At 40.7% G+C, this 13,466-nt stretch overlaps 2 protein-coding genes across 2 annotated transcripts; one reads left to right on the plus strand and one right to left on the minus strand.

Moving 5' to 3' along the window:
- Window positions 1–458: 458 nt before the first annotated feature.
- On the minus strand, window positions 459–8,282 carry gmpr2 (guanosine monophosphate reductase 2). The gene is made up of 10 exons (XM_072688802.1): window positions 8,195–8,282; window positions 7,448–7,623; window positions 5,842–5,961; window positions 4,956–5,039; window positions 4,686–4,859; window positions 4,464–4,545; window positions 4,087–4,193; window positions 3,968–4,010; window positions 3,658–3,817; window positions 459–2,474 (listed from the first exon to the last, which is right to left on the minus strand). The coding sequence occupies exons 2-10, from the start codon at window positions 7,532–7,534 to the stop codon at window positions 2,285–2,287; spliced, it is 1,047 nt and encodes a 348-aa protein (XP_072544903.1). The 5' UTR covers window positions 7,535–7,623; window positions 8,195–8,282; the 3' UTR covers window positions 459–2,284.
- A 324-nt stretch (window positions 8,283–8,606) lies between these two features.
- Window positions 8,607–12,206, plus strand: nedd8 (NEDD8 ubiquitin like modifier). Its single transcript, XM_072688803.1, has 4 exons — window positions 8,607–8,764; window positions 10,252–10,299; window positions 10,499–10,581; window positions 11,784–12,206. Exons 1-4 carry the CDS (start codon window positions 8,747–8,749, stop codon window positions 11,902–11,904), a joined length of 270 nt encoding a protein of 89 aa, XP_072544904.1. The 5' UTR covers window positions 8,607–8,746; the 3' UTR covers window positions 11,905–12,206.
- Window positions 12,207–13,466: the final 1,260 nt, after the last annotated feature.

The raw sequence follows: 13,466 nt of genomic DNA on the forward strand, positions 1-13,466 counted from the left end.
AAAGTATGAGAGAACTTGAACTTAAAACTACCAGAGAACTTGTATTGTGGAGAAATAGCTGAGGACCTGTAGTGAGGAGAAGTACCACTAAATTTATATATTTAAATTCACATTTTTTAAATATGTAATCTCCACAATATCTCTGCAATAGCAGCATCTGCCGCCTCTCTACATGTATGCACTGAATCCCAAATCAAGCAATCTGTTTTTGCACATTTCAACGTTTGATCATTCATGGAAGACCAACACTGGAACAGCGATGTGTTAAAACCTTTTTTTTATCTTTATTAAACTCTTGAAACATTTGGCAAACACTTTCCCACCCAAAACAAAAAGACTAAAGAGAGACCTAAGAAACCTGCAGGTCATTGTACATGTATATCAGTCAAGTCACTGAACACACAAAAAGTGTAAAAGCCTCAGATCATAAATTATTAAAAAATAAAACCAACAGCCAATTATGTAAGAACCTTTAATTTCAACTTGCACAGGGAGAAACACTTTTTAAAGGCTTCAGTTTTGTAACATTCATAACCAGCAGCATGAGTCTGAACAGAATGCACATCATCAGGATGCACATCAGATACGAAAGGACAAACCTGATCACATGGACATTGGAGATACTCTACATTTAAAAGTAGCAGAAGTTGCTGCAGTGGAATGAATAGGGTTGCTCAAAACACTCTTGAATTGTGCAAGGAAATGAGCATGTGTCTAGTGTTGTTTCGAATTAGCATGCACATACAGTATCTATATATGACCATTACCGTACAACCATAACACTTTCAGATAAACAGGCTACAGGAATAGCTGTCCCCTTTCATCAGTGCATAGAGGAAGGTTGCTAAGACATTAGCTATACTGAATAAGGAGTGATGTGGAATGGCAGAGTCAAAGTGCTTACTGTATTTTGGTCCAACTTCGGAAAAACAAAGCAAATGCAGAAAACATAAATAAAATAAATGACTAAAATACAGCCAGGTTCAGAATTTGGACAATGACACAATGTTTGTAATGTTGCCTCTGCACACCATTTTAACGGATTTCAAATAAAGCAACCAATGTGTGACTGAAGTGAAGACTTTCAGCTTTCATTAAAGGGTTTTAACAGAAATGTTGCATTAACTACTGTATTTACTGTATTACAACCAACAGAGTTTCAGGCATGGCCTATTTCCTCATTATTTCATGACTATTTTAATGATAAAAGGCCAAGAGTTGATTGCAAGTGCAGAATTTGCACTTGGTAGCTATTCAAGGGAACATATACCATCTTAAGGCAAAGATAAGGAATGTTCTTACATGGCAGTCAGTCGCCTGATCTCAACCCAACTGAAAAGCTTTTCACTTACTGATAACAAACCCGGAGAAGGAAGACCCACAAACAAGCAGCAACTGAAGGTGGCAAAGCATCTTAAGAGAAGAAGCTTAGCATTTGGTGATGGTTATGGGTTCCATACTTTTGACAGTCACATACTACAAAGGATTTGCATCCAAGTATTAACAATACCATGTCCAATTACTTTTGAACCTGTGAACATGGTAAGTATTCCCATGACAGCTACTTAATGCAGATGTGTCATAAAATAATGAGTAAACAGGACACACTTGGCCATCAAACTGCCATCAGTCACTTATCCAATTTCTTTTGAACCTGTGCAAAGGAACTACATAGAAAATGGTTGTAATGTCTAAACAGTTAATGCAATATTTTAGTTCAACCACTGGAATTAAAGCTGAAAGTCTACACGTCTGTGTAGTGTACAGAAGAAACCTTTCAGAAATTGTGTCACTGTCCAAATACCTGACTGCAGTTTCTAAATGCATAGAGGAAAACATAAGGCTCTGTTAAAGTACTTCATAAATTAAGACGAAAACCCACAGTGTGAATTAATTAAGGGCTGTAAAGGCTGGGATATGAGAACTGGTCAAGAGAATGTCAAAAGTACTAACACAACTAAGTGAGAGACAGAAATGCATTTTGGACAATCCTTATTACATTTTGAACACTACCTGGAAAATCCATGAGAATATAAAACTTCTCATAGCTGGCCCAAAAAACCCCAAAAAACACTGGTAGTAAAATGTGTGGTTCGTCCTGGTGTGCACAGGGTTTGTAAGTGTACGTGATGTCTGTGTCAGATAATTACAACATGAAGAATACAACAGATATATAAAATATAACCCACTGCATGGATTCGTTAAAGGCTATTTTGCTCAAATGAGGACCTGTTAAAGCCATAAGACTGGTCCTGAACCAGCACTAATCTGCAATAGCAGTAGCCTAGTTATCAGTACCAAACACAGTGTTGAGCTGCTGAGTCACTCTAATGAAGGTGGTGCGGCGACTCAGCTCCTTCAACTTAGCAGCTCCAACGTAGGTACATGTGGAGCGAACCCCTCCCAGCACGTCTCTCACTGTGACGTCCACTGGACCTTTAAACGCCACCTCCACTGTTTTACCCTCCGACGCCCTGACACACAGAAGAGATGTATTCAGCATCCAGCAGAAGTACTGTACAAAAGTACTGTATTTAGACTCTGTGCTATTATTTAGCAATTTTACATCCAAATAGCAGCCTTATATTCATTTTGATGGTACACTGGCTTTTGATAGAGAGAATGGCGTCCCCCACTCCGAGCCAGAACACTGATACTGTATTATGTAACTCCGGTGAAGCTGCAGAAAATCTCTCTTGAGAACTGCAGAATGCTGCGTAACCGGAGTTAAATTAGTGTACAATTCTGTAATTGCACTCTTCCGCCTTAGCTTGTCAACAAATACATATGCAGAGCTGTCCATGACAGCGTGATCTGTATTTACAGCAGTGGTATACAGTGAATTACATTCCAAAATATCAATTCTCACACTGCTGCTTTAATAAACGATCATACTAATACAGTGCATTAGATTGCTAATCATGACAACTCATGGACAGTGTTAAGGACGCTTGGCAACAGAAGGGACAAAGGCACCTGCACTAGCTCACAAATGTCTGATAATGAAGACAGTTTAAAGCAGTATCATGGAAGAATTGGCATTTCTTGCTACTGGGCTCCCCCTACAGTGGGGAAGTGTAATTCACGCTTTCAGCCACCACGGGGTTTACAGAATTGATACAGAGATACAGAATTGTCATCTGAAGTGAAATAAGCATGTGGACTGAGGCAGTAAGGTAATATTAAAGGTTTTTACACAAATATGACTTGGGTTACAGAGTGTTATGCAGTTTTTGCAAGCGCTATCCTGCCTGTGCTGAAGTTACATTTAGATAGTTTCTGCCCTTCCTTACTTTAGGTCAGTGGAGCATCAACATGATTCTGAAGCGTAAGTTATTTTAAGGTAGAAATGCTACATACTGCTGTTTTAAAAAAGAAACCAAGCACGCTGAATAAACACTGAAACTGTGGGAAAGCAGCATAGACAAAACATTCTGATATCACAGAGTCATCCAAGAACAAAAGTGTGTGTGAACACCGAAATTCAAGCTCTGCCTTGTTTCTTTGCAGAAAAGCTTTCCAATGTTTTGTCTTCATAATGATTCATTCCTAATTGAGTCTTTGTATTACGTTAGTTACAATGTAGTAACTTTAGCTAAGAAACTAATGTTTTGTCCAAACTAGTACTTTCTCTGTTTCTCACTCTCTTTAGCTCACCTGTACTCTGCTACTCCTCCTGCATGCCGCTTCATGGCCGTGTCAGAGCTCATGCCATAAAAGAGTTTGTACTTTTTCCCGTTCTTCTCAATGATCTCACCCCCGCTCTCTGAGTGACCTGCCAGCATCCCACCAAGCATCACAAAATCTGCTCCGGCACCTGTCCGTCCCACAACACAGCCAATTAAATACAGTCCAAAGATGATCAGAATGTATGTATTAACTAATCAACTGGACAATAAGAACCAATGTAATATCAGGACGGTAGAGCATGAGGTAGAGCATCAGGTTACAGAGCAGTCAAACTCACCGAAAGCCTTAGAGACATCACCTGGGCAGGTGCATCCTCCGTCCTGAGTGAGAAAGATTAACTGCTTTATAAAATCTGTACAATAACTGTCACTACAAGCTACATAGTGGATATCTTACAGAGATGATGTGTCCACCCAGGCCATGTGCTGCATCAGCACACTCGATTACAGCACTCAGCTGAGGGTAGCCCACACCTGTCTTCTTACGAGTGGTACACACTGAGCCTGCACAGACAAGCAAACAGATATGAAAAATAACTAAACAGAAAAATAGACATGGTGAAGAATGTATGCACACCAGTTGATGACATATGTAACAACACTCCAAACTAGGGGTTGTATTAATGTATATACATTAATGTATATATCCCTCCCCCCAACTTGGTACTGTCAATTAATCCAACTTCAGAACTATTACAGCACTACTCAAAGCACTAACTCTATAAGCACTGATCACATAAGAATCAAGTGGCATAATTTTAATTGGTCCATTACCTGGACCGATGCCCACTTTTATGATGTCAGCACCGGCCAGAATCAGCTCCTCCACCATCTCTCCAGTGACGACATTACCAGCCTTGAAGGAAAATAATGTTTACAGTTTTTAACAACCATAGGCACCATTATCTCATCGACCAGATGTACACTGTGCCTCATTATCTGATTGGCTTTTGAATGAATGATAGTTTGTGTCTGCTACAAGCTTTAAACACTGACCATGATGGTGTGGGAAGGGAACTTCTGCCTCACGTCCTTCACGAAATGCACAAAATGTTCAGAGTAACCATTTGCTACGTCCACACAAATGTACTGGACCTTAGGCACAGCTTCCAAAATGGCGCCTAGCTTCTCAAAATCACCCTCGCCTGTTCCTGTACTGACTGCTAAGCTCTGTGGAGAAGCAAGAGGAAGAAAGAGAGTTATGTTATGTGACATTGAAAGCACAATGAAAAGTCTAAAGTAGTGTAAATAAAAACACCTTTTTACCTCTAGGCATTCTGGGTGCTTTGCTGCAAACTCTTTCCAGTCGTCTACGCAGTAGTGCTTGTGTATGGCGGTAAAGAGAGAGAACTGGAAGACAAGGCAGGGTTTGTGAATCTTCCTGTTCAGGTCCATGAGATAAAGTGCATTTCACAACAGGATATGAGAAGAACCTTCAAGACCAAAAATTCAGAGACCATTCAGAATCACAGTGATCTTAAGGTAAAGGTTTGTGAAAGTCTGATCATTCAAAAGACAATTACTGGATGCTGCTTAAATGCTGCTTAAAGTCCAATTTATGCTTCTGCTCCTTTGCCTAGAGCCTTTGCAAAGCCTACACATTGATGCATATCCTACATTGTACCCTAGACCAAAGCCAGACAGACGCACACCAGAAATGGAGCTACACGTCGTGGTGATGCAGGCTGCAACAATTGTGATTGGACCGCATGGTAGCATCGTGTTTCCTCCTTCACCATCACTTTTAAATTCAGGTTGACAAGCACAGATCATTAATGTGCGTACGCCGATGTGAGGTTGCAGATGATGACCCAAATCATCAAAATCTCACTGCATTTCCTCGTCTATGACTCTCGGATGGACAAGCACAGAAAAATTCACCCTCCTTCTTGAATTGGTTCAGTAGCCATAAGTCTTTTCTCTCTTTTACTGCAGAATTCTTTTAAAGGTAACGTCACTTTTATCCACTCAGTTTTAGTGGCTAATATCAAATGCCAAAGAGGTCACCACAGTGGCACAGAAACCACTTCACCAGACTAGTGTTCGGGCAGTGTAAGTACAGAGTGACGCAGGTGCACCAGTGCTCAAGGCCACTTGCCCGGGCTATGGAGTAGACATATAGATAGAGGCATAAATCAGTGTTAACTCATACCTGATGGAGCGCCACAGCCATCTCAAAAGTTCCAACCGTGTCCATGTTAGCAGCTATGATTGGGATGCCTCTGTAATTTCCCTTAGAGTTTCTGAAAGTGAAACTGCGCACCAGGTCCACCTGAATGAGAGAGACAGAACAAAAGAGATGAGGGAGAGAATGTCAGAAAGTTAGAAGAGATCAATGCATGAAGGTGTGTAGAATGGAGTAAGCAAAGACAAGATGTGGAACTAAAATCAGCCAAGGGGCGCTACCATGGATTTTGGGCCCCATGAAAAGATATTACATTGGCCCCCACAACTCCCAAACTGCCAAAATAATTCATTAACACATTTTTAGGGACCCTGCTGGTCACAAGCCCTTAGAATCGCCATAAAGACATTCCAGAGAAACTTTCACAGTTGTGGTGAATGGAATGAGAAATCTGAAGTGTTTGCTCCTAAAGACTACATCACAAAAACTTATTTCATCAAATACTGGTGTAATGATGGCTGGAACATTGTTGTTCTCAGACAAGTTCAGTCTGAAACACTTCTAGGAATATTTTTCGAGCAGAATGTTAAGGTTGTGCTAGGCTGCACTCAAGGGATTTGACTGACACTTATATCCAGAGTGACTTACAATGGCTAAGCTATCATGTTACACAGGTTACTATGTGCAATATCCCACCCCCATGTGCAATTAAGAGTCTTTTGCTGTAAATAATATTGTTTATTGCTTTTTTAATTCTTATCTATATTGTGTGTATATAGTGTAAATTATTTATTTATCTAAATTTTTGTAACTGAGTGTACTGCTATCCCTTTCTGCTGTCACACTGTGAATTTCCCCACTGCGGGACTAATAAAGGACTATCTTATCTTATCTCTTATCTTAGATGAATGCTGTGTTAAGAGCCTTGCCCAAGGACTCTCTAATTGGTCTGGTGTGGTGTGTGTGCATCCAAGTGTTGAATTGAACCCCAGTCTGCCACAGGGAGGGCAGTGTTGTTATCCACTATGCTATAACAACTGCTTTATTGTTTGTAATGCAAATCCAGGTAGATTAACAGCCATTTTATAGCGGTGTATTGGTACATCCCCAATTGCTTACTTGCAATGTAGTGGGTGAGTGGAATATGCATTAAGGGTATGAGTAAGAATTAGCTTTGCCACCATTTTACCTTTATTATTACAATGCAGAACACATGTGTAGGTGCACTACTAGTTGTGATTAGTTAATAACATGGCTTGGTTCGTGTTTTAGACATCTCAAATGTGGATCTCTGTGAAGAAGAGTCAGAATGTGCCTCTACAATGCAGGATGTCATACCGGACCACTCTGAATTACTGACTAATGCATACATTAAAAAAGAAGTGGGCTTTCCCTTAATAGAGGATAAACTGGATTTAGCTAATGTGATATAGAACAGAAACAGCAAGGCTTTGTAAGATGGATTAATATAGCTGAACATATCGTCACAGTCACCCAAAAACTTGTATCTCCATTTTTTTTTTACTTTTTGACAGTGAATCTGGCTGTTGTTGAACAGACCAATAGAAACGTTTCAAAATGACTTGGAATAAAATGAAAAATGTTTCTTGCATGACAAAAAAATCTCTCTCACCTCACTACGGGACTTAAGGGTGCTGCGTTTGGGACGAAGCAGCACGTCCTTGAAGTCGAGCTTGATGTCATTCTCAATGCGAGGCATGGTTGCCTGATGTGCTGTCCTTCAGACTTCTGCAGGGTGGCTCAGTGTGGAAACAGCAGCTGTGCGTAGGAGTCTCGTCCTTGTGCGGTCTGTTTGTTCAATCAACCAAACAAACCAAACCAGAGCTGTCACTGGCCCCTTTCATCCATGGGACCCCCCCCCCCCCACCCAACCCCCACACCGCCTCCCATCATGACACGCACGTCAGAAATCATACAGGACGAAGCTGAAGTTGTTTTCTTAGTCTAATTTTCCGTCCCACCTTAAATGCCTACAGCTCGGCGCCTGAGCGATACAGTGAGGTAGTGCTAGCTAACTGCTGTACCATCCAGCTAAAGTGGACCACAGAATGAGCTCGAATAAAAAACAGGCGAATCGTGCAATATCTATTTTGAAGAAAATTGAATTCTCAGGAGAATTCAGTAACTCACGGCATCTAAAAATGCACAGGAATTCAGTGTTACATAACATTACAGACATCTGTTGTTCATAGCCTGTCATATTTTCGGCATTCAACTGATAGTGTATGTTGAAAGCTAGCTAGCCAGCTAAGATCCTAATATGCAAGCAATTTTCGCCGTTACACATTCAGAGTTACAGCCTATAATATAGCTAAAAATACAGGACGATCTCTAAAATGCTGTATGGTTTTTGCATTACCTTTCACAGAAGATGTTGACAGAGTCACCGCTGGAATGTATGAAGGGGGACAGGAAGGATGAGCAGTGTTTTTACATGTAAAGGCGGTATTATTTTGCCCCGGATCTACAGTAGAAAATAAAATGTAGTTTTTAGGACCAGACCCGCCCATTCGAACTGGCTCACAGTGCGCTCTTAATGGACTACAAAATGACGGCCCGTTTTTTACGACTGCTGTCGCAGTCCCTCGTCACTGCAGCTTTTCGTTCCAGCCGAAATATTTTTAAACATTTATATTTAAACCTACACCTAAATACAATATATATATACCACGTGTATATATATTTTTTATAATATACGTGTTTGAACTAAACATGTAGTTTAGCCTAATATTTTATATCGGAACTAATTATCAGTGCTACAGGACGACAGGGAGTGTTTTTGGAGTCGTTCAGCACTTTCAATTGAATGTGTTCAAGAGTTAAACCGAAGGAAATATTGTAGCCAGAGGAACTTTCTGTTGGATTGGTTTTATTTCTGCCTGTATTCACACAGAATCACACAGAATTCACAATGTTGATCAAAGTTAAGGTAAGGGGACGGGGCATTTCCTGCTGTTTCATTCACACCTCCGGTTAGCTAGCGGCGTTAGCCGAGCCGAGCTGTGAGCAGTTTGACTGAACCTGCGCTAAAAAGTGTTACTGAGACCATGAGCGAGGCTTCAGTCTGCGTTTTAAAAATGAGGAAGTGTTATCTGCATTTTTGTGGCCAGTGTGTGAACTATAGTTTTCGTCTTGCCCTGTAGGGGTTAACGTTTTGTGAGCGGGGAAACGGAGCTTACTGTAAAAATAAGATTGGTCAGTGCTAAGTTAGGTGCTAGGCCATAGGCACACTAGATACTGGATAGCACTGATGTCCATCACATGATCTAATGTCTATCAGATCATCAGCCAGTATTCAGAAATACTAATAGTCCTAATATTGAGCATTTCGTGTTAATTCTGTCCATTTTCAGCCATCTGACCTAGATACTTTATTCAAACTAGGCTGTGGTCAGACAGAAAGCCGACTGGGTTCATTGTAGTGCATGATATGAGTTTGGTTCCTGCAGGGAGAAAGAAGCGGGCCATTTTCACACGTCATTCGCACATGTGACGTCAGCACACGGTGGTCTTGCAGTTTTAAACTTCAACCCCAATCTAGCAACACCCCATTCACCAGATGAAGGACTTCTAAAGGCAGTAATTGGATGGGTCAGGTGGAGTGGATTAGGGTTGGATCCAAAGTCTCTGGAACGTAGCTCTCCAAAAGCAGGGTTGGGGAGACCATGGAGTGATTGTTAGTGGAGTGGGACACTGGAGCATCCACACAAGAGCCTAAACTCACTGTGCTCAATGCCAAGTGGTGGCAGAAGAAGAACTGCGATCTCTGGAGTTATGAAACTCCATCCAGTCTTTTTAGGATGAGGTAGAATGGTGTTTGTGATCCAGAACTGATCATCCAGAATCAGTACCTGGCCACACTAATGTTCCTGTAGCTGAAGCCTTACAGCAGTGTCCCCACAGGTTTTCGGATAAATAACATTTATTTTAGTATCTTATTTGTGAACACCCCTTCTAATGAATGCATTCATCTATGTTAAATTGCACCATTGCTGGGACAGATGTGCACACACACAACTTGTCTAGTCTGTGTAGAGAAGTATTGGCAACAGAATAGGACTCTGTGGAGCAGATAAACATAAACTGTTGGCATCATGCCTAATGCCAAGTGTGGGCTAGAGGCCCCCCCCCCCCATCTTGTCACTGAGTGCAATCAAATCCTCACAGCAATGCTCTAAAATCTAGTAGAAAGTTCGCTGGACAGTAGAGACAATTGCTTCCACAAAACCAGGATTAAAGTTTTTTAATACGCTCGTTTTGTTTGGAGAAACAATGAATAGTCCGGTGTCCCAATACTTTTGTCCATATCGTGTCTTAAAAAAACTGAGTAATAGAAGTACTGTAGAGCAGCTATCCAAATTCGTGGTGCAACAATTGATCATGTACTAACTCTGCTCTCTTTTTGGATGCTTGCAGACCCTGACTGGCAAAGAAATTGAAATTGACATTGAGCCAACTGACAAGGTATGTTTTATCAGTGACCTCAGTAAGGCAGATATTCAGCATTAATATTTGAATATTGAAGAAGCTGAGTTGTTGTCAGTTGTTGATACATAGGCTGCAACTCCCTGTTGGTATTGAAGAGTAATGTCTAGTTGTTTGTGAGGCTCATTTAGGTGGTATGTGATGTTTGTCTGTTCTCTGATTTGCTTATTGCACTCAGGTGGAGAGAATAAAGGAAAGAGTGGAGGAAAAAGAGGGCATTCCACCCCAGCAACAGAGACTCATCTACAGTGGGAAACAGATGTAAGACAAGTTCAGACAACTATAAGCCCCTTTTCACACGCACAACCCTGGACATTATCAGCATACTTTTCCCATTGAACATAAGTGTAAAAAAAGCCTGAATATATACCTCTGAATATATATATATATATTAAACATGCTCTTGCAATTTTTGGAAACAAACAGTTCAACTTTAAAATCTCCATAAAAAAATTTTGCTTTGCTGGCCACACCCACCAGTAGGGTGCATTTTTGCTGGTTGTCTCTAGAACCACCTGGAAAGGTTCCACTGTACCAGCTGTGAACCAGGCGTTACTGTATTACCTGTACTATATCAGCTTTTGTTTACAAACAACCCCTCCCACCTCCCTGGGTATTGTACTAGCTCTTGTGTTGTCCCGTTTACTACCTTTACATACAAGGTGTCTAGGCAGCCTTAGTACCAATTAGGGATGTCCCGATCTGATCCAGTAAATCGAAATCAGGGTGGATTCAGGCATATTTTAATGGATCTGGTATTGGCTATTTTAATCCCCAGTTCAGAGTCTTTGTTTTAACCACAGTGTTTAGAGCATCATCTTTGGAGTGCTGTTAACAGATATTCTTGCCCAGCCTGCTGCACTGTGGAGCTTTTTCAGAAGGGAAATAAGAGTTTAAAGTGTGCAGTGTGGAGATATTTTACATTGGAACATGGAATCATAGCATAATATCTGAAACTTTATAAAACTATCAGTGATTTTACAGACGGGAGAACTGAAAAGCACTGAAAAGCATGTTAAGAACCAAATTGAGGCTATCTGCAAATACACATGCTATAGAAACCAAATTGCAGCACATTCCCCCACTATAAACCAGTTATTTCACATCATTAGTTCACAAACAACAACAGATGCACCACGATTGGATTGGTATCTGCTTTAATACTCATCTTTAAATTACTCTGATCAGACCAGGGGCAAAATGCCCTGAATGACACATCCAACATGAATTTTATATATATATCATATACATTTTTGTTAACAGCCTAAATCCCCCTCTCATTATTTCTTTCTTTGGATTATGTTTAAAATTGTTCTGGTAGTTATTTCTGTCTCTGCCTCACTCGCTTATGTACTTCCCGACCCCCTTTTCACTTTCAGTCACAAATACATGTTCTTTCAGTGTTTTAACATATTCCATAACACTTAAAATACTTCTCCATGTTGTTTGTTTTTCATTATTAGGAACGATGAGAAAACAGCAGCAGATTATAAAATACAGGGTGGCTCAGTATTGCATCTGGTCCTGGCGCTCAGAGGGGGGCGAATGCACCAACGTGCCAACAACCACCTGCAAGCCTTATAATCCTCAGCCTTCCCCACATTAGATGTCCCGTCAGCCTCAACACCAATGCCACAGCTCCTTAAAATGATCTCACTCAAACTCCATCGTGTCAGCACCCTCTCTGGTTTTTGTGTAAGCCTTTCTGTTCTGCAGTATCTTCCTGTCAGCTCCCCCTCGTCCCCTAATTTATCCTTATATCCTTAGTGCACTGTCCTGCTCGGTTTGTTGCGTTTACCAGGAGCGAAGCTGAGTAATCATTGTTAAAGTGAAACTGATGCAGTAAAATCATTTGTCAATAAAACACCACGTTGGCATTTTCACTCCTTCTGGGTCATGAATATTTCACCACGGGATGTAAAAGCGTAAAAATGATCATTGGGCTGAGATAAATCATTAAGAGTTCAGTGAATGAAGGCTGTTGTGAAAAGCTTGAATGTGTGTTGCATTCATTTAATGAATTTTTCGCTTGATTTATCAAAACAGTATTAGATTTCTACTCTTGGGCCAGATTACCTTACCACGACCTCATACCTATGTTAAGGTCCCGTCCACACGTATCCGATTATTTTTTTAGAAACTAAGGTCTGTGTTTGTCTGTGTTTTGACCTCCTGTTGTTGTTGTTGGTCACTGAAAAGCTTTTCAAAAACAATCCCCAGAGTGGAGATATTTAAAACATCTCTGGGCAGGAAAAACAGCGCTTTATGAAAACGCTAAAGGCACATTCACTTTTCTGGCTGAATCTCAAATACCTGCTTACTCCCTAGATAGTAAACCACGTGAGTCTTAAAACTACAACATTTACATGCTGATAGAACCAGATTTCCACATATAAATTAATGTAAATATATAAATACTTTCTATTCTAAATATATAATGCTCTGTTTAGATTTAGAATCAATATCTTTGGGACTTGCGTTTTACACTACATAGTACACTATATAGTAGTAGGAGTAGTGTACAGAGGTTTCATTTGGGGTTTGGGTTGTTGGTTTTCTTGCTTATTCGTGGTGTTTTGATTTCTGGCCTCTGATTTATGAGGTGCTGTCGCTCAGGTCGCTACAGGGCTAGCATGCTTTTACAAACATTTTCATCTGTGTGGATGAAAGGTTTTTCAAAAACGTATGGATGGGGCCGGATACATATGGACAGGGCCTGAAAATATGTTTAGACTTTAATATTGGGACACTGTTGACATTCTGGCTTAATCCATGTTTACAAACCTGAACCTAGCAGGTGTTCTCTGCTGATCATTTTATTGTCCAGACCAGATTTACCACCAATCATACCTGTGTAGAAAGTATTTATTATTTAGATATTAATTAGTTTATCTCATGATGAGCTAATTTATGATCCCGTTTTGTCTGTAGGGGGTGCCATTTCACAACAAACTGTTTTAGCCTTTACCGCAGGGGTGGTGACCGGAGGTTCACAGTCTGATGATTATCCAGGCTTAAACACACCTGATTCAACTGATCTGATAATCGCCAGATCTGGTTGGTATGCCGGTGCAGGGAAATCAACAGCGTCCGTCTTTGGCCCTCACGCATTCCCCACCCCTTCTTTACAGATTCAGACCACTAAA

Source organism: Salminus brasiliensis, chromosome 9 (assembly GCF_030463535.1).
Source record: "Salminus brasiliensis chromosome 9, fSalBra1.hap2, whole genome shotgun sequence".
Classification (NCBI taxonomy): Eukaryota; Metazoa; Chordata; class Actinopteri; order Characiformes; family Bryconidae; genus Salminus; species Salminus brasiliensis.

Excerpts from the sequence above, each read along its gene's own strand:
- gmpr2 (XM_072688802.1), bottom strand. The coding sequence starts at position 7,534 with ATGCCTCGCATTGAGAATGACATCAAGCTCGACTTCAAGGACGTGCTG. Across the intron at positions 5,040-5,841 it reads TGGCTGTGGCGCTCCATCAG|TTCTCTCTCTTTACCGCCAT; the intron begins GTATGAGTTAAC and ends CTTGTCTTCCAG. Across the intron at positions 3,818-3,967 it reads TGATGTCTCTAAGGCTTTCG|GTGCCGGAGCAGATTTTGTG; the intron begins GTGAGTTTGACT and ends TGGGACGGACAG.
- nedd8 (XM_072688803.1), top strand. Across the intron at positions 10,300-10,498 it reads ACATTGAGCCAACTGACAAG|GTGGAGAGAATAAAGGAAAG; the intron begins GTATGTTTTATC and ends TATTGCACTCAG. Across the intron at positions 10,582-11,783 it reads ATCTACAGTGGGAAACAGAT|GAACGATGAGAAAACAGCAG; the intron begins GTAAGACAAGTT and ends TTTCATTATTAG.